General features: G+C 38.6%; 4 protein-coding genes across 4 annotated transcripts; 1 reads left to right on the top strand and 3 right to left on the bottom strand.

Annotated features, from left to right (window-relative positions):
* Positions 1-551: 551 nt before the first annotated feature.
* Positions 552-5,008, top strand: Cbr-tnt-3 (the record flags this gene model as incomplete). The annotated part of the gene is made up of 11 exons (XM_045240031.1): positions 552-3,133; positions 3,237-3,326; positions 3,375-3,438; positions 3,487-3,690; positions 3,741-3,844; positions 3,892-4,000; positions 4,248-4,403; positions 4,453-4,548; positions 4,712-4,792; positions 4,842-4,916; positions 4,973-5,008. The coding sequence occupies 11 exons, from the start codon at positions 552-554 to the stop codon at positions 5,006-5,008; spliced, it is 3,597 nt and encodes a 1,198-aa protein (XP_045096076.1).
* A 7,036-nt stretch (positions 5,009-12,044) lies between these two features.
* On the bottom strand, positions 12,045-12,869 carry Cbr-zig-3 (the record flags this gene model as incomplete). The annotated part of the gene is made up of 3 exons (XM_002645104.2): positions 12,045-12,361; positions 12,408-12,765; positions 12,810-12,869. The coding sequence occupies 3 exons, from the start codon at positions 12,867-12,869 to the stop codon at positions 12,045-12,047; spliced, it is 735 nt and encodes a 244-aa protein (XP_002645150.2).
* A 2,345-nt stretch (positions 12,870-15,214) lies between these two features.
* Positions 15,215-15,965, bottom strand: CBG16850 (the record flags this gene model as incomplete). The annotated part of the gene is made up of 4 exons (XM_002645103.1): positions 15,215-15,356; positions 15,406-15,556; positions 15,601-15,691; positions 15,738-15,965. The coding sequence occupies 4 exons, from the start codon at positions 15,963-15,965 to the stop codon at positions 15,215-15,217; spliced, it is 612 nt and encodes a 203-aa protein (XP_002645149.1).
* Positions 15,966-18,058: 2,093 nt separating this feature from the next.
* Positions 18,059-18,916, bottom strand: Cbr-zig-4 (the record flags this gene model as incomplete). The annotated part of the gene is made up of 3 exons (XM_002645102.1): positions 18,059-18,369; positions 18,424-18,796; positions 18,848-18,916. 3 exons carry the CDS (start codon positions 18,914-18,916, stop codon positions 18,059-18,061), a joined length of 753 nt encoding a protein of 250 aa, XP_002645148.1.
* Positions 18,917-24,798: the final 5,882 nt, after the last annotated feature.

The raw sequence follows: 24,798 nt of genomic DNA, 5'->3' as shown, positions 1-24,798 counted from the left end.
TCCCGACGAGGCATTATTCGCCTTATTGTTTCTACTTACTAGCTAGGTCTACTCTTCTGCCGAGGTAAGGTTTTGTGATTTAAAAAAAATTAAAGTATGACTAGGAAAATGTGATGGAGAGAATAGTTGTGATTTATCCCGGAGTAGTTTTTTAGAGTTTTAGTGCACATCAAGCCAGACAGCCAAATATAGTTCTAGAACTTTCCTAATATTCAATTGTTCATATCATTAAACTTAACCGAAATTCTTGATTTATTCCGTACTAAACATTTTATCTTGTATCTGCTCTTTTATACTCAGTTTCAATCGCTATCAAATCAAATTTATTTCAGTTTCGGCTGTCTGGTGTACTGTTGCTACGCTGAGGTGTTCTGAGATTTAAGAACTAAGGGTCCCCCATATTTAGTCCCCCCGTGAGAATAGATTAAGAAAAACAACAATATAAATAAAATACTGACAAATAAGAACACAAAATAATTGAGTGTAAATCAATGCAAACTTTTCAGCTGCGCCACTCTACTATGTCCGACGAGGAAGAACAATAGTGGGTTATGCGTTCCAGTTTCACATCATCGTATTCTTCCTCCTCCACGCTTAACCCATCCTCCGCATCTAGCCCGCTGTCTTATAGTAGCTCTTCATCGCAATTAGGTTTTCGTAGATCATCGGCAACCGGTTCACATGGGGTGTCGGGTCGAACTGCGACGGACTACGGTAGTCCGTTTCAGAGAGACTCGTCGAACCGTGAATCGCTGCCCTCGCGACTTTACCCAACTAGGTCGAGTAGTTTAGCTGGTAGGCCACAAGGTGCACCTATCAGTAGTAGAGTGACGCGCGATGAGCAAACGATCGGGTTGCTCGAAAGGTACGGTAACGGGACGCGTAAGACATCAGTAGGTGAGAGTTCCACGTCTCAATACTTTAAGCAGCGCAGACAACAGCAGTTAGAGCCAGACTGTGGGCCATCGTCATCTGTACTTGGTCAACGTCGTCAGTCACTTGAAGCCGGACCAGTCGGAGCATCTCCATTTTCACCATTCAATAGAGATCAACCATCAACATCATCGTCACTGTTCGGAAGAGATGGAGCTCGCCAGAATGTCCCTGATTCGCAGGACTTGAATCAAAATGAGTATATGCAACGCCTTATGGCAGCTCATAATCGCGTCGATGACTTACTTCGATCACGTGGATTGAGCGGTGAGGATGAGCGAAAGTACTTGAGAGCGTGGGAAGAGATTCCGATCATTCGGGAGGAACGATACCGACGGGTTCGTACACCCAGCAGTTCAAGCGACTCGGGCCTGTCAACAGACAATGATAGCGATCGAAGCAATGCTGAAGCGGCACAACCACCAGAACCACCTGCTGTGGATACATCGGAGTACTATGCTTTCGAACGAGAAGAAGAGGATATTCAAATCGTTCACAACTACGTTGTCAAAGCCAAGGAAAAAGTGTTCTACAGTGAGAAGCTAGAAAATGTGGACTTCAAGTTGGACAAAAAAGCAAAACATGAAAAAGCTTCAAAGTCAATTCATACACCTGCTACTCCGGATTCTTGCCGTTTTTCTGTCACTAAAGCCAAGGACTTAAATGCAACGAATAAGAAGAAAAAGTCAACAATTTGCGATACCAGAGCTACTTTCCCATCAAACACAACGGAAGCAGTTTCCATCACTCTACCAGCTGCACCAACTCCGAAAGTTTTGATGGAAGCACGTCAGGACCTGAAAAAAACACCGGAGAAGTTCATTCCAAAACTGAAGGAAGCCGTGAGCAAATGCACCAAAACACTTCGAGCAGTTCATTTGAAAGAGGATGTTTTGAAGTTATTGGATGCTCCCAGACCATCTTTATCAATCAGCGCAAGCTTCAGCGTTGGAGATGTGAGAACTTTAACTAAGCCAACCTTGCCAAAACGGAGGAAAACATATGATGACAATGTGAAAGTTCAACAGAAGAATGTTTTGGCTAGTCTGAAACGAAAAAAGATGGATGTCATTCCGAGTACCGCCGAGATCTCAATTCAACATTGCAGTTTTTATAATCAACTGGCCAAAGATAATTTCGCCGAGAAAAATGTGCGGCTCAATTTGAGGATGACCGAAAGAGCACCCAAGAATTGTTGTGCTTTTATTGTTCTCCCATCACCTCCACGTGTCATTTACGCCCGGAAAGATATCAGCATCTTTTCTACAAGACCTCCAGTTCGAAGAACCAAAACTCAAGAAATTCCGAAACCCAAAATCGGAAGACTCAACCGAGCATTCACTGTTGGGCTTGAGAAAGAAGAAAAGGAGACTCGAAAAGTTAATCGTCTCAAAATTCCCGAGTACTTCTTGCAGAGCAATGCTGAAATGTTTGAGGACATTATGGGTGTCAAAAACGGTTTGAAACGGGTTCCTATTATCGGTGGCTTTTTGGTTCAGCCCAAAGAAAAACAATCGTCACAACCACAATCAACTCTTCGAAGAGCTGGTGCTATCCGAAGAAAGCCGACACCCATTAAAGAAGAGCCCAGTGCTCCGTACTCGGACTTCTGCCCACCACAAACTCCAAGCAGTCCAGTTCCAAGGATACGGATAGTCAGTCCGATTGAACCGGACCCTCCACCCCTACCAAGGAGGAGACCGCCGCCTGCTTCATCTTCGAAGCATTTAAACTTGCATGGCTCCCTAGCGCTGTCCGCGAAGCCTAGAGGAGCCGCAAAAAACTACGAGTCAAAACAACACCAACAACACCTTTTCGCGGAATTGTCAGAAACAGATAAAATACTGATCGAACGATTCACCTCCCAAATGCACATTCCACGCCCCAAGGCTATCATCCGCGCTCTATCGCCATTCAACGCAATTCGAGCGTTAAAGTCACAGTTTAACAAAGAGCGATGCACCAGTCCACCAACGAGATTCATCAACCGTCGAGCTCCACGCGTGCGATCACCAACGCCAGCAAGAGAAATGAAACCAATCCGGTTGAATGCAACAAAAATTGTGAAGAAGCAACAACCCAGACGACATTGGCTAGATTTTCAAGTTGATCTAAAGCGCGTTGACTTTGAAAAACACAAAAATCGCCTGAAGCCCAGAAGGCGCCTTATGCGATGGATTCCTAGATGGCGTCGTAGAGGGTTGGTTTTGGTAGATGAGTAGTTGTGAGGGAGGTAGTTAATAGTGGATACTAACTGTCATAGGAACTTATATCATGTTTTTTTTTGTACCGTAACCTTTCAGCACCGACGAGGAAGTTGAGGAGGTCGAAGAGGAAGAAGAAGTCGAGGCTGACTATGCTCCTTCTGAAACTGGAACCACTCGATCTGATCGGTAATCAACTCAATTTTCTAGTTCATCCTATAATTTCTTGTTTTGCAGACCAAAGACAAAGTCGTTTACCGAAGACGAAGAAGGTTTGACCGAGGGAGAGCGCGCTATGGCGGTAAATTGATGTACCGCTTGGCCTTGAAAACCACTAAAATCTTTACAGGCTGCCAAACGCCGTCATGAAGAAGATCAACACGCAAAACTTCAAGATTACGAAGAGCGCCGTCGCGCCGAACGTGAGAAAGAGGAAGAGGAGTTGAAGAAGTTGAAGGAGAAACAGGAGAGAAGAAAGTTGGAGCGTGAACAAGAGGAGAAAGAGGCCGAAGAGCGTCGTCGTGCTGCTGATGATCGCCGTCGTCAGGAAGAAGTGCTGATAGAGAAAATAGTAATTGGGAAAACGAAATATATTAATTTCAGGAAGAACGTAAGGCTAAGACCGATGCCGACCGCAGAAACCGTGAAGAAGAGAAGAACAAGAGAAACCAACTCGGTGGATTCCAAACTGGACAACCAGGTGGAAGGTAGACATTCTCTGAAGGAAAATATAAAATTCATACCGGAATTCCAGAAACTTCACTGTTCCAAAAAAGGCTTCTCAAAACGATAAGTTTGGAAACATCGTCCAAGCTAAACAGGAAATGGGAATGACCAAGGAACAACAAGACGATGCTAAGCGCGTAAGTTAAAGTTACTAATCTTTAATAGACACTGATCATCATAGCTTTATTTCTAGCGACGATCCACTTCTCGAAAACCATCAGGTATCTGATAATGGTTGCTAACAATTTAATGTTCTCATAACCATTTTTCTTCTCAACAATTTGGAGTTACATTATATTATTTACCTTAACTACTCATTCCCATTAATAATCTTTTTTTTCTGAAGCTCAGCTACCGTAACAACAAATATTTTTCTATTGCTAGGCATTCCTCGCGACCATTCGCAAAGAGATCCAAAACGCGTCCGAGATTCCTCAAAGCGAGCTAAAGGCCAAGATCAAGGAGCTCCATCAGAGAATCTGCAAGCTCGAGGCCGAGAAGTACGATCTTGAGAAGCGTCACGAGCGTCAAGAGTACGACGTGAGTAGCTATATCAAAATATTTCCAGAGAAAAAGTCATGTGTTTTAGATGAAAGAGCTCAACGAGCGTCAACGTCAAGTAACCCGCAACTCCGCTCTCAAGAAGGGCATTGACCCAGCTGAAGTTGGAAACTCCAGATACCCGGTACTTTAGTTTTCAAAAAAATAGTCCAAACTAACTTCTAACTCCTATTACTACTAAAACTTTCAGCCGAAACAACTGATCGCTTCTAAATTTGAACGCCAACACGTTCAAGCTTTCTCTGATCGCTGTGCTCTTTTCACCAATGTAAGATCTTTTATTTCAGCCAAAGGTCCAAATCGTGTCCAAGTATGACCGTCAAGTTGATCGTCGTAACTTCCGTGAACGTCGTTCTGTGTTTGATAAAGTATGTTGTGTCCCATGTCCTATGTCCTACATGTTCTAACTGTATTCAGAGAAACGCTCATCCATGCTTCCCAGGAATCCCACCTCCACCGGCTCTCTATGAGAAGATTGTTCTGGCCGTTGAGGTACATAGTTTTTTTTCGATTGTTGGGTTTTCAAGTTTCTGATTTGTTTTTTCCAGGAAGAAGTAGTTGCCGATGAAGACGAAGAAGAGTAGATGTAATGCGTATCGATAGATCGAATCAAAACGATTAGTATATTTTTCTGTGACTGACAATTAAATCATTTAACACCAACTTCATTTTTGTTTTTCAAAACTTCCCACCCGGGAACAACACTGTTTCACCACTAACTCTATGTGTTTGTTCATGTTCTGTCAATAAATGTTTTTCTGTGTTTTTTGATGTCAGTGTTGCATTAAATACTGTTGAAGTTATGATTCGTATTCTATCATAACGGCATTCAAATGTTTTTTTGAATAACGGCGTCCACCTAACCAGTCAACCAAATTTAACGTTGACCAAATTTATATCGGTTTGTCTTGCATAACTCAAAATTCAGCTTGAAATGTGTGAAACCAATAGATTTATTCCAGCGACTTTCTGAAACTTCTTCTTCGAAGCGTAATGCTCAAAATCCTCGTGACGACATCCTCGCTTATCTGAACAACCCAGACAGATGCCCAAAATATACTGAAAAGGTAAAAATCGATTTCGAATCTTCCAAAAGACGTTTTCTCAGACCCCTGGTCACTCAGCCTAGTGTTATACTTTAAACATTCACAGTTCTGATAATACTTAATGAGCTCAATGCTGTGACGCAAAAAACAAAAGATCTTACAAAAAAAGCTCATCAGTTTGACCATCCCTTCAAATTTGCTATGCATCACACAATTCGGCGTCGTCACCGAACATGTGGTGTGAGCTTTGCTTCTTCCCCGAGGGTGAACTTTGATGAGCGAAGATACTTTGGTCCTTTTTTGGCCGAAAAGGCTATTGCTTCGCATACAGCCAACCAAAGAACTATGTGCTCTCTTCCAAGCGGGTGAAACATAATGAATGACGGATGAGCAGGAAGAAAGCCTGAATCATGCGGGAATCTGATTTGCAAGAACGCGAATCTCTAATGAGTGTATTCAGTTGATTTGCAAAGATTGCGTAGCAGGAAGCTAAAAAGGAGAACATTTTTTCTGAAAGAAAATTAATTTTTCCAGGAACCAACTGTGACCACATCTCAACCAGCATTCACTCCAAGACGAGTTTCCATTCCAACAGCGGTAATTATCATCCCTATCCTTTTTCAACTAAATCAGTCAACTAAATCAGTGAAAATTTCAGTTTCTCAAACAAGGATGAGCAATGCCAATGAAGCCAAAAATGTGCAAATATTTCCAAATCAAATCTTCATAAAATACCATCAACCAAAAAATCTGTTTTCTGACAATTCCACCCACACCACCGCTATCGTCAATTTCAGTGAGCTCTTATTTGACTCGTAGGGGAACTCGCTACCATTCCATTTTGAATCGACGATGCAAAGTTTTTAATTTACTTATTCATGTATATATTTATTCAGTTATCATTTGTGTGCCGTGTTTTCCATATTTTATAGCGACCAGAATATTTTGTATACTTGCTAGTGTACTTGAAATCAAACTCTGCGATTCGAATTTTCTAATAAACTGCTAATTTCTCATTTTTTCTAGTTTCCACATCACCTTTTAAACAAATGTTTCGGTCCCCGTTCAGTAAAAAACCGAACCCAAGTTCCAAACCGTCATTCAACATCACTTCCAGTGCACTTTTCCGATTTTCGGCATTGGGAAATTGACGGATAGGCATCTTCTGTTGCCTTGGCCTCAATTTTTTGTATGGTTGGGTACAAAATTAAATTCAGGTCATTTCTACGTCGGCAGCGCTTCTCCAGATTGCCACACTCAAGGTTATAAAACAAGTTCTCAATAAGTTGTTTACAACTTTTGGTAATACGTTTTAGGCCTCCCATTTTGCACTTTTGAAGCATTCTAGTAGATTTTTAAATGAATTCCTATTTTTAGTTTCTGGTTGGATTAATATCATTCTTTGTGGTCTCAAAATAGACCGGAAATAATGAAACTAATAATTTCATATGAGGAATCTTCATTTTCATGTCTAAATTTTTATGTCCGATTTTGTAAGAAATCGTTTTGCTTCACAAAAGTCTGGCACATAATGCAGAGGGTACAGTAATTCTGGGGAACAAATAGATTTGGGGGTACAGCATCCACAATTCGGAGGCACAAAATACCTTTATAAAAATCAAATTTTGTACTCCGGAATTGTGGATTTTGTTTTCGAAATTGATTTTTACCCCAGTGACCCCAGAATTTTTGTACTCCCGCAAATTATTGGTCCGAAATTCTACGAATTATGAGATGAATAATAATTTAAAAAATACATTTTAACCCTCATAAATTTTAGAAATGTTTTTCAGCTAATTTCCGGTCAACGATATCTCACATCAGATTCTCAGAAAGGCACAGAAATCTCAGAAAGTGGTCTCCAAATAGACTATTCTATTAATACATCACCTGAGTCAATCAGAATAAATAAATTTTAGAACAATAAAGATCGAACAACATTTCATTGGAAATTCTGTGATTTTTTGGTGAAATCTTCTTGGAAAATTAATCATATGATCCTAGTGATGTTTTAGATTCAGACCTCAAACAGAAACTACCGTAATTTTCAATTATTCTAGACTGCAGTAAATCCTGTAATAGAAAGTCCCTCATACTGTCAATCCTGAGCTCAATCATCTCGACCCGTATGAGAGATATCAAAATTGTGTCAACTGATAAAATGTTTGTTATATTATGATAAACATTTTATCAGTTGACAATTTTTTATATCTTTCACATAAAGCGACTTATATTGACGCAAAGTTGAAAGTTAGGGATACCTTCTATTACAGCTTTTCCGGTACATCTATTGTTTCCTAACCGAGACTTTTTACTTAAGTGCAAGTAGATTTTTGGTGCAAAAGCTGCAAAAATTCTATTTCTGAACAAAATAATGTGTCTTTTACAGTAACTCCAATCCAATTACAAACAAAATCTCTTAGTTCCTTCCTTTACAAAAAAATTCGAATGTGCGTCTACAATTAAATTATTTATGAAACATCTTCTTGTGCAACGATGACATTTTTGTGGTTTTCGAACATTCTGGGTGAAGAGCTTTACAGAAGGAACCCTGCAGCACCCCATAATAGAATTTTGTCCCCCGGAGAAGCCTGGCTCAAAGAAAAAGTGCACAAAAAATGCATGTCCTTTTTCCTAATTCCCTATCCCTCACGTCATTAGTTTGTTTCTCCGGAAAAAATTTCCGTTTGGTACAAAATGCACCATGTGACCAAATCTTCTGAAGAAAAGGATCAAACATGGTTGGTTGGAAAAATAGAGTACACTGAGAACATTGAACTTCCAATTGCCGACGAAGGAAATATTGAAAAAAAAAGAAAAGAAAGAAATTTTGAAGCCTTAAAATGAAATGGCTTGAAAGTGATAAAGCTTTCGTAATCGGGCTATTTCTGGAAATGTTCTTTGTATGATAATGATTGAAATTAGATAGTGAGCTACAGAAGAATACTTACATTGTTTTTGGATATGTCTAGAATTTAAGACGCATTCTCTGTCAGAACCGAAAATAGTGGTGTACAGAAAAATTCAAACTAGTTTTTCAGAGTTGATATTATGAGTGCAGAAGGTCGGGACAGTTCTAACTTAAGAAATTTACAATTGGTTCAGACCAGGCCTGTGCGGCAACAAAATTTTTTCGGCAATTCGGCAACTCGGCACTTTGCCGAATACTTTTCGGCAACGTTCGGCAACTCGGCAATTGCCGAAAAAAAATTTCGGCAATTTCGGCAACTTTCGGCAATTTTCGGCAACAAAAGTTTTGCGTCTTTATTTAGTAAAATCGATACGTAACTCACCTGAAAATGCTTCTATCAGGCTCAGAACTACAGAAAGTGTGTTTCATAAGTTCCTTAAAAAAGTAATTACAAAAATTGGCAACTCAAGACCACATTTTTTATGCAAACTATTTCTTTTTAGCAATAGAGGGTACTCCAATGGTTGAAAATATTTGTTCCGATTGTGAGTTTTGAAAATAGTGCGCTCAACTTGTTAGGCAACTCACGACACACGTTCCCTAGAGATTTGAGACAGATTGGATAATTTTTTTGATGAGTTGTGACTCATGATATCTATTTTTCTCCTATGCTCACAAGTTTGAAGCTCATTTTTAGATCCGATGCAAGTATTTTTGATGATTATTGGGACACATTTCCTCTAAAATTCACCCTGAGGGATGATGGTGTTCAAAATTTGATTTTTCGAACTTCGAAATAATTTTTTGACTAAAAAAATTGTGAAAATCTCTAAATTCAAAAAAAATTTAAGTTGCCGAAATTGCCGAAATTTTTTTGCCGAAATCGGCAACGGCAATTCGGCTACTTTTTCTTCGTTGCCGATTTCGGCAACGGCAAATCAGCAACAAAAATTCGGCAATTTCGGCAATCGGCAATTTGTTGCCGCACAGGCCTGGTTCAGACCCACCAAATACTGCCCAAACGGTGGCCAACTATGGTCAAAAAATGACAATTTTTCTCGTTGGAGATAATGATTCGATTTAACTTTAAATAGTTCATACTTGCTATTTCAAGAATATTTTGTGTTGAAACCAAAATTCTAGCTGGTTTCCTTTCAGCTGAACATTTTTGTTCCGATTTTGAAAAAATTTACTGAAAATCTGCCGACGTGAAAAATTTAACATTATTTCCGAAAAGATAACATCAGATTTAGATGCGGCGTGCAAAATAACACTTGAAAATAATGGGTAATATTTTGGCAAAGTTTCAAAATTTGTTCTCATCGTCTTCATACATTTTCCTGAACACCAAAAAAGCGGCAAAAATCACTTCCAAGTCCATTTTCAGTGAAAAAATAAGAACTACAAAAATGGAAGAAGACGATGAGAACAAATTTTAAAACTTTGCCAGAATATTACCCATTGAAGATACTACATTTGTTATAAATTTTATCAAAATTGGAGAGGGTCGATTTTGGGTGATTTTTAGTTGCCATGTACTCCCCCACATAGTGAAGCCTCATTTTTTCGCTTTTTTTGGCCTAAAACGGACTTTTGTTTAAACTCAAGTAATTATTTTCAATTGTTTTGCACGCCGCATCTAAATCTGATGTTATCTTTTCGGAAATAATGTTAATTTTTTCACGTCGGCAGATTTTCAGTAAATTTTTTCAAAATCGGAACAAAAATGTTCAGCTGAAAGAAAACGAGCTAGAATTTTGGTTTAAACACAAAATATGCTTGACATGGCAAGCATAAACTACTTCAAATTGAATCAAATCATTACCTCCATCGAGAAAAATTTTCATTTTTTGATCATAGTTGGCCACCGTTTGGGCAGTATTTGGTGGGTCCGAACCAAATGTACATTTTTTAATTTAGAAGTGCCCCGACCTTTTCTACACATAATATCAATTCTGAAAAACTGGTTTGAATTTTTCTGTACAGTGGACAATAGGCTTGAAGTTGAGTTCTACTACAGAGAACGTGTCTTAATTCTACCTGAATTCATCGTTTTCCTTCTGAACTATACAAAACAATTAGGAGTAATGGTTACTGAGATTAATCTCATCTACGAAAGCAACGAATAGTCAGAAGCAAATAAATTAAATCTAACAGCTTATCTTGCAATAATGGGACGATTGATTCCATGACCACATTGAAATGAGATAATAGACTAAGGCTATTTCCCGGGGAAAACAACATATTACGCGTTCCTATAGAGAAATCTTAAGCATCATTGTCAAATGAGATACTACGTTACATCTGTTACAAAAAAAATTTCAGCAGGTCTGACACAAAAAGCGAAATCGAACTTGACTGTAGTTTATAAACAACGTCAAAATCGGAGTAATAATGTGTCAATTAGGGCTATTGAGGAGTCAGAAATTGATTTCATTTGAATGCAAACAGTATATATATTTTTTAGTAAACGTTCTTGATGAGGTTGATCACAGGAAAGAATGCATGGCAGTTTCCGAAAACTCAAATAAATGTTGATACGAACTGCACTCACAAATCTCCACAAATCTTTAAACTGAAAATTCTTCTGAATAAATATTTAAATCTTCGTGTATTACTATTCTGTTTCCCACGTTCAATAAATGTTAAATGTTCCAATGTACAATGAGGTCCAAGCCACATACACAGCATTCGTCCAAAAAATGTATTTGTAAAATAACATATTTTTTCGTATTCAAGAAATTGGTTCTATATTCCAAGATTCCTTGCCCAAATCGGATTGCAGCCAAATCCAATATGCCAAAACATTTTACAGAAATAGCAACGATTAAATGATATTCAGACGATCTTTTTTTGGCTAATCCCAAATTTCAAATTTAGCTTGAAATATATTTTACCGCGCAAACAAATTCTTATTTTGAGTGAGAAAAATTGAATGGTTTCCATTGGTGACGTCTGTAGACTGGAAAAAAAACACACATTGTCATTTACACAAAAAATTAAAGCAAAACGTGTGACGAATCACACGTTTTCTAGTCGGGGCCGAGGCACACCAAGGGGTTTTCAGGGCCGAAGCACACCTAACAATGACGGGCAGATGAGGATGGGCCGAAGCGTCATTATTCTGACCGCGGCGGGTTTGAACCAGCAAGTACGAGGACCGAAGTACCGCACACAACCACTATACCACGCTGCTGTTGAGAAAGAGGACACCTTGACTTGTATATGAATATGAGAGGGAGAGAAGGGGAGAGGAGAAGGAGAGGGTCCGTTCGATAGAAACAGGGGGAGGACTCAATGGTCCGCAGAAGAGAACGCGCGCACACACAGGTGCATCCCCTCTTTTTGTCTTCTCACTCTGCGTTTTTTTATTGCATATTCTTTATCCTGAAAAATCTGATCACAAAAAATCTAGATATTTCTATTAACAAACTTTTATTCAATCAGTGTCCATTGAAAAAATCGAATTATTTATTCGGTTAGATGGAACGAGGACGAGTTCATGATTTCAACACGAAGGCCAAGGAAATATCATAAGCACGGGGAAGAATCTGGACCGAAAGATGGAATTATAGAAGTTTCTGGGAAACAAAAATCAACTAGCTAGAGATAAGAAAGAAGGAATCGTGAGATTTGAAATTGTGGAAGAAGAATAAGAGGAAATTATGTGGTTCTCTTCGTTGGGTAGAGGAACGTCTCTCCTTCGGCAACTCCGTATTTGTTCTTGGCAGTACAGAAGTAGTCTCCCATGTCCGACCATGAAATGTTGCGGATGAGCAAGTCTCCAGTTGGAAGGATCTCGTGGCGTCCCTCTTCAAAGTATATCGCATCTCCATCAAAAGTCCATGACCAGGTGGCTTTCTTGTTGGCACGGCAGACGAGGGTTGCCGCGTTTCCGGACATCTCGAATCGACTCTCAGTTTGGAGCGTAATCATTGGGGCCGTATGTTTGTTGGAAGGACACTTTGCGTCAGTTCCCTCTGTAAAGGTACTGTTCAATTTCTAAAAATTGAATTTGTAACTCACCAATCTCAACTACAGCGGTGCTTTCAATTCTTTTGTGTCCGTTGTAACCAATACATTTGTATACCCCGGTGTCGTTGTGGGTGGCACACGGGATATGATAGTTGGAAGAAACGATGCCATTGTCAACTAGTGGTTTCCCGGTGTTAATCAGTTTTTCAAAGATATTTAATTCACGGTCTCCTTGAACTAACTTCCCATTTTTCTCCCAGAAGATCACAGCCGATGGAATTGAAAGAATTTCGCAGTGCAAAACTGCGCTTTGTCCGGCTTGAAGTGTCACGTCTTCCAATTTCACGGTTGTCTTGATGAGGGGCTTATGGGTCAGCTCTTTGTCCAATTCAACCACCAGTTCGTCCATCTGGAATTTCAATATTATTTTAGGGTCTTAGAAGTGGTTCTAACCTTTGAGGGAGCAGTTGAAGCCCCAGCGGCAAGCAGCAGAAGAATTGGGAGTTTCATCATGGTTCGGTCAGCTAGGATCGGCAGAGGACACTGGTCAATGAATCGGCGGAACTCGAAGTGTGAGGAAACTGCTTCAGAACGGCTGGCTTTAAAGCAGATGGGCGGAGTTTGCCGAGGCTCTGCGCCATAGCACGGCGCCCGTGTTCTTGATTCTCGAAAACGGAGGCGGAGCTTCGTAAGCCAGCGAGGGTCGCAGGTGACGTGAAACGGGAAAAAAATGTCCTGAGAACAGATATGATTAAGGGCCACAGAACAAAAGAAGGACAAAAATAGAAAAAATAACAAATGCGTCGGATGAACTATCTAATTAAGAACATTGAAAACCAGTCATGAAAGATATCGTCCTCATTATAAGCTAAGTTCATTGATAAATTATTAAAATGAGAAATACGACATAACGAAATGGTGGAAAGTACATCAGAATGTTGAATTCTACGACAAATTTTACATGGAATCACAGTAACTCTCGAAATTATCTGAAACTAAGATTTTTTACATTTTCTTTTTCATCACTTTTTCTGTTCCACGAACGTCATTTTAATCCATTCACACTAATCTGATAATTTAATAATTTTGTGACTCTCTGTTTCCCCAAAAAAAAAACTATACTAGCGTTCAAAGAAAAGCATATTACAATATCCCACATTTTTACGAATTCATTTCATTTCAATTTTTTTTCTTTTCCCTGAATTTTTTATGCATATCCATTCAACGTTTTCAATGAGAATATGCTGAATCACCCATTCAAACAATTTTCACGTGTATCATATTGTGTTCCAGGGACCGAAACCATTGGTCCCAATTCAAATCCCAGACATTTTCCATATTTATAAATCTTAAAATACATTTTCGCTTGTATAATCTTTGAAGAGGATCTTTCACACTCTTTAGAGGACAAGTAAATTTTGAATAAATGAGAAAATGAGGGAGAAAAAAAAGACAATTATTTTTGGACTCAAGAACGAGATAAAGGCCTCAAGGCGTACTAAACTAATTAAGAGTCCCTCGGTCAAGCTATTTTTGTCTCGATTTAGATTCAATCAAATATAAGAGGTCTGCTTCTTTTTTTAGATTTAGCTTGAGGTCGGTCTCTGGTTTTTAAACTGGCTCTCTAATTCCGGAAAAGAGAAGCTACTCGGAGAAGTTTTTGAACTTAGCGAACTCTGAAAGTTATTGGTCACTCCTAAGATCCTTCACAACAAATTTCAAACTGTGCCAGCATGTTTTTGTGCCAGACGGTGCCAAGTGTTCAACAAAAACTCAGGAAAGAGGATATTATTTTTTGAGAGCCGTCTCGTGGAACAGCCGTACTTTTCGGTGCTGGGAGAGGAATAAGTGTAATAGTTTGAATGAGTTAGCAAGATGAGAAGTGTCACACTAGACTGGACAAAAAGCGTCTCATGCACCTGGAAAAAAGTTTGGTTTGTGAACAAGTGGACCTCGAAATGTTCTTGTCTACCCAGTATTTCTCAAAATAACCAAGTTACATATTTTATAATTTCCGCCAGGTGATTCTACATGACGAATGTTTGCTCAGAACGGATTATCTGTTATGACAGGCTGAAAACTGAAACTAATGTAACATTACGAACATTTCCGTAAAATACACTGACCGGTGAATAAAACGTGAGAAGTATCATGTTCTCTTCTTAATCTGGTAATCTATTAACGTTCTTTGACTCATCTAAAAATAGAAAACGGCGGCAATCATCGGAAATTGTGATAATCATTCTAATGGAAAAATGTGGGGAAGTTGGAATTATCATAAGCTCCTTTCAATCAAATAAATTATTGTTATTCTACCAGAAAGTAAAATAAATCTCCAAAAAAATGTCAAGATCTACCAGAAAGCTCAGAAAGGGAAAAACGAAAACGAGAATCCAGAATAATTATCCTGAAAACGACTGGGAATATTTATTTTGTTTCCCAATGAAAAGTTTATTACTCATCTCGAAAATAAATCACAATAAAGATCAAATAGACAAAATGAAGAAAAGTGAGAGCCCAAATAAAAGTAGCATTTAAAACAAACACGAGATTTTAAACGGTTAGGAAAAAGATAGAATATTTTAGTTCAGAAATACATTAAAAATGGGGAGGGAAAGAGAACATATAACAGTCGTTGATAATCCAAATGAAAATATTAAAAACCCAGGAAGACAAAAAAAAAGTCACAGAAAAATAGGAAAATCACAAAATATCAAGAAAAGATTTTTGTTTACAATAAATTTTCTATTTTGATTAGAATTTAATGGACTGCAAAAAAAAAATTAAATGAAGGATGTTCAAAATAACGAAGAAATAGACAGTATCCCGAACAGTAGACACAATAACAGTTGTTGAATTCATTCTGATGTATTATTCTCGTTTGAAGCTGTAGACACGGCAAGTTCAGCCGGCATCGCACGCTCGGATTTGAACTGATCTTTCACAGTGTCGTGGTTGTAAGTGGCCGCAAATTCTACGACGCGACGGTTGTACTCATCCCTGAAACAACAAAAGTTTGTATTATGCCAATCGTGTCAGCTAAACTTACGGATCGTTGACCAATCTATTTGCATCTGCGATTTTTGCTGGACTTTCTGGGTTGGGCTCATCTAGAAGCTGTTGGAGGCAGAATAGAATTTTCAATGGGCTCATGTTTGGATCCCAGTGAATGGATGACAGAGTTGACAGACACACATTGCCTGAAAAAGGGGTTAAAGTATAATAGATCAACGTTAACAATTACCGCTGGAGAAAACATTTGGATGAGGGATTCTTGGGGTGAATTTGCAAATTGGTGGCGTTGATGGGTAGTCTTCGCAGAAATACATGGTGACCTGAAAAAACTAAATATTATACATCTGTATCTTCTACAGATCTCACTCTGTAGAGTCCTCCTTGCCAAATGGTCCCTTCTTTACCTGGGATAGCACATTCCCAGGTACGCCCACACAATGTCCCATCTGGCTTTTTCATGAACCGAGCGAGAACTCTTTTATCAGGTATAGCATGGCCAGCCTTGTAAGAAACTCTGATAAGTCTTTTTCCAAATCCAAAAATTACCATTTTGCGCACTTCACGCATTTCCTTGATATATGGCGTTTCGACCATTTTCTCTAGGGATGACAGGAAAACGGCTGAAATCGGACCGTGTATCGATGACAATTCAGAGGTATTAAAAAGATTGGGTAGAAAAAAAGCACTGTTCGGAAGAAAGGAGAAGAATGGAAGGGAAGAGAGTCTCGGTGATAAAAGATATATGCACGTCTGATTATCATAAATGAGAAAAGAGTACAATGTGATAGAGAAGAGTCGGACATGGCTTTCTCGTGACTGTTAGTGCTATTGTATTTTTTTTTCTCTTGCACCCTCTCTCCCTCTCGCATCTCATTTCGAAATTGGCCGGGTGACAGGCTTTTCAGACTAAATTTTCAAACCAATCAGAAACCATATGATAGAACTTGAGAAGGTGTTACGTCAAAAGTGTTAAACAGCCACAGATATATTCATTAAAAAGCAGCACATTCAAGTCACCCTCTGAATATTTAAGTCGATGAGAAGTCGATAAACATGTGTAAAAAACAAAGGTTCTAACATGGTTTTTTTTTCGTAAAATTTGGGAAAGGGGAGAAGAAGGAAAGCCACCCAGCACTCTGGGAGAGCGCTCTGGTTGCCTGTGAACAAAAATTGAGATTTGCATGCCACCCATTCTCTCTCTTGCCCTTTTGATGCGTTTATGTGTTGAATACGAAGAAAAAAAAGTTATGGGGTTTGGAGGAGGGAGCGAGGAGAGCTACATGAGAATAAATACCCAATACACTAGCAACAGCAGAGAGTGGCAACACATTTTTGGTGTGACGTGCACTTGAGAAAAAAAGAATAAGAACAGTCAAGACCAAAGGAAAAAAGAAATAAATTGGTTTCCAGAAGAAACCAATGGGAAGCAACTAGAACGGAGAGCTGTTTCAGTTGCATCTATTCTGATGGAATGACATCTATAAAATTTGTGTACAGAGTTATCAAAGTGCCACGTTTACAAGGATTTGATGATTTCTACTAATATATGGTGCCCTCAGGGCGTTTGAAACGATTGATGAACGAAGTGTTGCGAAAAATGAATGAATCATTTCCTGGTGAAAAATTCATTTAAATGTAAAGTTAAGCAAACACATATGTATGACTCACACATATCAATGATACTAAAATTATCCGAAATATAAAAGATAATAGCCTGAATTGATGATTTTTCAAATAGCTGTTTGAAGACTCGATATAGTAGCAGTTCCAGTTTGGAATCACAACCTTTACGATTTTCTGAAAAACGATAAAGCAAGTAAACACTTTTTTGGAAATATGTTATATAGGTTTTATGATGATTAAAGGTGCGGGGACATGAAAAAATAATTTTTTTGGAATTTCTATAGGCCCCTCTCTACTCAGAGTGACATTCAGCGTTGTACACCGTTACAGTAGAATGCACACCCTAACTCGAAAAAATTTCCTGTCCCAAGACCATTAAGTCGGGACAAAACACAGAGAATTGACAAAATATAAGAGAGAAAGTGCCATCGCACTGGGAGCAGGATAGTGGAGAGCCGTTGCTTAGGTAACGGGATCCTTTAAATGGGTATGGAGGGTGCAACTCTCTTATATCTACTGATATCTCTCTCCGTCTTAAAGAATAGAGGGGTAAAAACTTTTTCATCGAAAAAAATGGGATGCAAGAGGAACTTTTTGAAAGTTATTGCCATGATTGTAGCAACTCTTCTGTGAAAATAGGAGTTCATCATTGTACACTCATATGCTGAAAAACGTGCCAGCAATTCATAACAGTTGGAGCTGATGTTTCCCATTTTTCAGAAGTCCCACAAAACCTTCGGAAGTGGAGGCAAAGATGAATGATAAGCCTGCTCTCGTCTGAAAACTCCTCTGAAATTTCTATTCATTTCTTTGTATTAATACTCATTAAATTTTCATTCTGAAATTCTCTCAATACACAACAAAAAATTCAAATTAATCTCATTTTATTATTTTTATCAAGATCATTATCAACAGAAAAGTTTTGAATCAGAAATTCGGGTCACTGGGGATCAAATTAAAGTATCACGAATAGAAAAATAAGTTTCGATTTGGTGGATGTTTATACAAACGAAGGAGGGGGAGAGAAGAGCATATCAAGGAATGAACGTAAGAGAATCGGGTTTTTAGACTTTTTTGGTTGGATAAAGGAAAACGTCTTGGGTGCTCTCTCCATGTTTGTTGGCAGCAATACATTGGTACGTGCCCATATCGGACCATTCGATGGAGCGGATTCGGAGGTCTCCATTTCGAAGGATTTCGAAGCGACCGTCCTCTGGGAGTCTCTCTTCTTCGTAGGTCCACGCCCACATGGCTTTGCGGTCGGCACGGCAGGAAAGGGTCACAATGTTGCCCTCCATTTCGAAACGGGAGTCGGTGTATTGGACGATTTTCGGTGCAGATCGGTGGTTGCGACGGCATGCGCTGGTTTCGCCCTCTGAAAAAAAACCTCGTTGGAATAGATCTGAACATATTCATCTGATTAACTCACCAATCTCGACGGAGGCCATAGATTCGACGGTGTCATGACCATTGGAGGCGACACAGGAGTAGTATCCAGAATCGTCTTCTGTTGGACACTCGATGGTATATAAGCTCGAGACGATTCCGGAGTTCACAACTGAATGACCAATGTTCAGCATTTTCTCTTCGACATTGATGTCAAGAGAGCCTTGAATGTTTTCTCCATTCTTGCGCCATTGGAAGTTGGCAGACGGGGTGGAGAGAGATTCACACCGGAGGGTGATCGAAGTTCCGGCTTTCACTGCAACATCCTCAAGGCGTGATGTCAGTTTGATCGACGGCTTCGCAGTTAGTTGGATTTTATCCAACTCTTTTCCGAGAGCAGCAACCTCCTTGAACTCCTGAAAATTAATATAAGATCTATAAAAGATAGATTCATTTATTGAACTTACATGGCTCGTGGGGTGAGCGAGACTTGAAGTTGAGATAAATAGAAGTAGAATGAGAACACCAACTTTCATTTTTTCACCGGGGGCAGATTTATTGTCCAGGTAAAAGTGGTTGATGGGTAGAGTAATGAATGCCGATCTCTCCTTTTATAGGAACACCTTAAGAAGAGAAGACAAACGGGAGGCGGGGCCTCGCGCTCTTGCCAAGGTGTGCCCCGCCCAAATTTGCTTTTCTTTGACTATGGGCGGAGTCTATGCGACGGTGCACGTGGAGAAAAGAACTTGAGTAGGAAAAGAGCTCAACGACTATAGTATCTAATCAGAGCCATCACCGGAATCTTGAAGATGTAGTATTTAGAGATTGTGAAAAAACATAACAAAAATAGAATAAGATGCGACGGTGTTTTATGGTCTTTTTTGATCAGGTGGATGGGAGTGGGATGTCTGAGATGGTCTCTTACGGTTATAGTAGAGGATTTGAGCATGTTTTCTTGACAAGTGGTGTACACTAATACAAAGAACTACATATGGCGAGTATTATCTGGCAGCATAAGTTTTATGGAATGCAATTTTGTTGGCGACATATGGCACAGATTGAGTAATGCTGGGAAAGTTAATTTTAAAAAAGGAAACAAGGAAAAGATAAATGAATCGGTTGCTAAACTGTGTTCTAAAGTATCATGAACACTCTAATATAGGGCCACCCAAACCTTCCACGTTGAGTTCAATTATTTCGTTGCATGTGAAAGATATGAAAAAGTAATCAACTGACAAAATATTTTTGATATTATACTAAACAAATTGGAAGTTCACCACTTTTAGATACCTTTCACAGGAATCTCTCACTTTTCGCTCTCTTTTATGGTTTTTTGAAAATTAAAAAAAAATCTTTTTAATGTTTAGGACATCTCTGCAAATTGTAACATTTCTTCTCAACCTGGCACTTTTATCGAATTATCGTTTTGTTGGGTGCCATCAATTTCACTCTTGGTCCACCGGATACTTGGTATTTTGAACAAAGAAACCTGTTTTTTTATGATAAAGTCTGAAAGTCGCATCCAATTTCCGTTTTGAACTATTACTTCCTGTTGAACCATGTTCTTGATTTCCGATTTCCTATTTTTCATTTAAAATGTCACGCTCTCTGCTAAGGTCTTAATCATCATACAATTCAAACTACCACTGTACATACAATACTTTCCGGATACCAATTTTTTTAGTGAATCACTGAAAATACAATTTTCCGGTTCTTCATTATGCTATCTTAAAGGCTCCGAACAGGAAGTAAACACTCAAATCCATTATAAGTCCAAGTATGAACAAATTTTATCATTGCTTTTTTGTCTAGAACATAATTCCGATCCAGATCTTGAAATTTACAAATGTAGACAAGGAACTAAAATTCTTGATAGAACAAATTGAGTTCTGCACGTTTAGCTTTAGCTTGATCACTCGAGTTTTCAAGAATCGAACGAAAAAACGTGGTTGAGTCTGACTCAAAGCCTCCCAATGGGACCTGGAGAAGTATTGGTTTAGACAAGAAATAGTTTTTCCAGACAGACATTATGACTAAATGTCAAAATTTTTGATGATTCTCAATAAAGTACACCTTTTCTAGTTAAAAAATGAATATGTGGGTGCTACCCAAATGTCCCCGGAGGGCTTTGGGCACAAAATTGTGTGTCCTATCCCAACTTAAAATATCATTTATCAGCTCCACGACTATATCAAATTTAGAATGGGAGAAATGCACTAGAAAGAGAAATTTTCCAGAAATACGATTATCACATACAGTACAATAGCCGATAATCTGTGATAAGCTCCCACATTTTCCGAGATCTTCGTCAAAGACTCAACTATTAAAATACGAAATGTGGGAAGATTGTGTGATTATTCTCGCAATTTAGATAAAAGCAATCTTTGCGATAAAATGTTCCAACTGTCTCATCTCCTTGGCGAGAAGCATTTTTCATTCGGTATAAAGTGTGCCTGTGTAAGGGAATTTTCGAGGGATCCGTAAGGTTGCGAGACTATTTTCAGTTTCTTCCAGAAAAACTGCCCAACTGGAACCAAAACAATGCCATTGAAATTGGAGACATCCCTTTTCTCAAGGACCAGGATCTATTTGCTCCCGACTTGGCTGGTCCTCAATTGGAACGAAGCTGCCAGCTAGCTTTGATAACAAATACTCGGCGGCGTTCCCTCTTGTTAGCTCCGCAAGCAAAAAAAGCACTGCGGGCAGCCGTTTTTTTTGACCTCTCGAGATCTCTGTTTGACAAATGGAAGGGTCCGATGGATTTACCAAAATTTGCATAGTCCTCATCCGATGAGTCAAAGAGATCAGAACGAGGTTCATAAACTTGTTCTGGGAATCGGGTACAATGAACGTTCTCACGGATGGAAAAGTTCTGATTCCCACACCTTTGTTATTTGATATTTTAGATTGAGAAACTTATTTTGAAAAAAATAACATTCAAAAAAATTTAAATTTCCCACAGTTGTTCCCATGGCACCTGGCACGAAGGTTCTGGCGCCGTTGATCTTACAACATTTTTTGTTACTTTTGGAAGCGGCTGGCACAATGTGTTTTTTTCTCACGGCATTTCTCTCGAATTTTGGATTATTAATCAGGATTGATTTCATTTTTCAGATGTAGTCCGAATGAGGGATGGTTTCTTGAACCTGTAAAAATGAGGGTCTTCAAGGTGTTCCTCCCTGCTAATCTTTGCGCCTTATCTTCTTCTAAAATAGAAGAAAATATTTCAATCAAGCATATTAATCCCGCCTGATCTTTTCGATCAAAACATTAGGATTATCGTGTTGGATTTCAAAGGTTTTTTTCCTAATCCAGAAATGAATATCCACATGCTTTTCATCAAATTATTTTTTGAGAACAAACGTTCTTCAATCTCGTCATCTGATGATAGATTCAGTAAACTGATTGAGGGTGTGTGCCCCAAAATTGCTAGGGCGAAAACATAAAATTGGATAATCCGATTAGATATGAGAAGTTCCATTTGGAAGATAAGTTCATATCTATAATTCACATAGAAAAAAATAAAAGCAGAACACAAAAATGGATGAATTTATTTTTGAAATGGTGTGCGGAAGTCTCTATTACGATATCAAAATTCCTGTATCTTGCTCTAGTATCGTGGACAACTTGGTACAAATCAAAACTGTCAAAACTTTTCATTATTCTCTTCTGGGTATGTTAACTGTACTTTTTGAGAGAAGTTTCTGATACATCATTTTACGTAGTGTTATTTTGAAAAAAGAAACGTGATAGTAAAAAATGTTGTGATCTCTTCCGGTTGACCGGAATTAGATGCAACGTATTCCAATCACATTTTATGACGTTGCAACCTAACATAAACCGCAGGTGCTCTACGAGTGGTTCATTATTTTGACAGACATGGAATCTGATGAAAATTATTCAGGGATTCTGATTTTTGGAAATTTCGATTGTATTCGCAATCAGGAAAGTCCGGATTGGGAATCGGGATTCCAACAATTCCGACCATTTTTGACCGGAATATTTCCGAAGATTTTTTTTCGGAATTAAAAATGAGGTTGTTGTGTGCGTCTTGTGCGGAGTTGCTTTTAATAATTTTGAAATGTATTTTCCAATTTTTGTCAATCTTTTTTGTGATGGAAAATAAGGATTTTTACTTGAAAAAAACATTCTGATTGATCGAAATCGGAATATACAGAAATTCCGATGACCCAAAAATTTGAAACTTCGGATTATCGACATTCCAAAAATTCTGTTAACGGCCATTCCGAGCATTTATGTGTCAAAGTTTAAGAAAAACTGAACGCTTTTGAAATCTCAGCTACAGTGTTCAATCTAGCGGAACACTTGAATTTGATAGGCTTGTATTCAATAGGCTTGTACTTAGTAGACCATGCAATCCTTTCCTTTCATTACACATTCGTATCATGTGACAAGCAGCTCCAATAATCACGCCATATTCAATTTCTAGTCTTTGTTCCGTACCTATATAACTGACGTTCTTCCGTTTCCCGAGCTCATGTGATCTACTATATAGTATTATTTCCGGTATATATCTCCTATTGTTTCTTTAGTGGAGGATTATGTAACACAGTTTCTGTATTCACATCACTCATAAGCTAATCTGAGGGGTTAGTCACATACTTTCTATTTCTATAGCTCCCTTATGAACTCGTCATCAGCTCCAATGGCAAGAATGAATAAGGGAAAGATGTGGGCGATATAATGCCGTGATTATCTCCTCTGACTGCATATCTACAAAGAAAAGGGATTGAACTTCCAGAAATCTTTGCAAAACTTTAAAGTAGGCTCAGTGAGCATATGAGAGGGTTGAGAATAAGAACGTTGTGATGTTTCAAACTGGCACGCGGGATAATAAGGAACCATTCATCAAAAGGGCATGATCACAATCATACATCAAAATATGAGGGTTTTCACGAAATATGCTTGTGTTTTTTGAAATGAAACGTTTTGGGCGAATGAAAAATGAGAATGGGAAACTGAGAAGAAGAAAAGGGGATCGCAATTTGTCAGAGAAAAGCAGAGACCTAAAAGTTGCACTTTTTTCCGGATAACTGATAGAATTGACCTTTTAGACAGAGCCCTATCAAGTTGCTTTTTGCTCTAAATTTTTCCTGCAGTTTTTTCTCAGATTTTCAGATTTTCTTTTTCTGAGATGGTTCCTGACATTTTTCAAGTCATTTCATCACCATTTCAAAATAAATGTCTAACCACGTATTTCTCAAAACACATGGATGATGTGGTTAACTAAATTAACTCTCCAACCACTGGCATCATGTCTAGAGATTTTAATAATACAGCTCCAAAAATAGCATTCGACATCTAAATTGCTAATTTCTTTTTTTTCAGTATTTTGTAGGATACCTAAAACTGGGATCTAATTATAGGCTTCAAAAACTCCTTTCCCTTTCTCCTCGTTCATTTTTATCTTCACGTTCATCCCGGGGGCCAATGTTTTCGTTTCTTATTATTTTTACACTTGGTCTGATACTTTTGAAAGGTTAAACGCCTGAGCCTCGCAGGAGAAGTTTTTTTTCGATGGCAATGAGACTCCTTCACGATTACACTTAAAACCTAACAACTGTCGAACGTCGCATATTTTTTCTACATCAGTGAGTGGGGCCATCGGGCAAGGGATGAAGAAGCAAATGTCCAATGTATGGGGACACAAATCAAGTACGTTCGATGGTAAGAGCAGTTGTTTTTCTGTGCCGAGTCGTTCATGCGGCAAAGTTTAACAGAGTTTTTTCCTTGGAAATTGGATATTCTGGCACTGCCAGGAAAAGCGATCTGGTCAAAATGTCAAATTTGAGTGGACAGCAAAGACGCTTCGTCTGAAGCGTGGAAGGGTTTTCTGGAGACAAGCTAGGGGACCAGGCTAAGTGGCGTCACCTTTTCAGAGAGTTGTTTATTCAACGTTTATGTCCTATTTGATCAAAATTCCACAACGCGAAAATATTCATAATCACACTAACGAACCGAATGACTCATTCATTTTTATCAACCCAAATTCAAATATTTTCGCAAATATTGTACAAATATTCAATCTCATGACATCACCACAATTCATACGTCAAGGAGAAGAAAGAGATGAATATACCTGGTAAAGTGAAGTCGTGCGCGAGCGGAATTTCCGAAATGTGCGCCGTTTTTCGGGAAGGCATGTGATCATTTTGTGGAATCGGCACGCAGTTTGATCCATTTGAAATGACCTTCCAGGAAAAGTGTTCAAAAAATTTTTCAATGACCAGGATATTAACAAGGGAACAAGTCCAGGCAAGTGTGGAAGAATGAGAGGAAAATTTTTAAAGAGATCTTCTCAAGTAGTTACACAGATTTGAAGTAGTATCAAATAACATTCCATTTTTCATTTGCAAACTTTTAAGTTTTGTATCTCATGAAATTTACAGATATGATG

The sequence above is a fragment of the Caenorhabditis briggsae genome (assembly GCF_000004555.2).
Source record: "Caenorhabditis briggsae complete genome, chrX, whole genome shotgun sequence".
In the NCBI taxonomy this organism is placed as follows: domain Eukaryota; kingdom Metazoa; phylum Nematoda; class Chromadorea; order Rhabditida; family Rhabditidae; genus Caenorhabditis; species Caenorhabditis briggsae.
The sequence above is the reverse complement of the archived record's forward strand: the minus strand, read 5'-3'. Positions and strand labels throughout refer to the sequence as shown.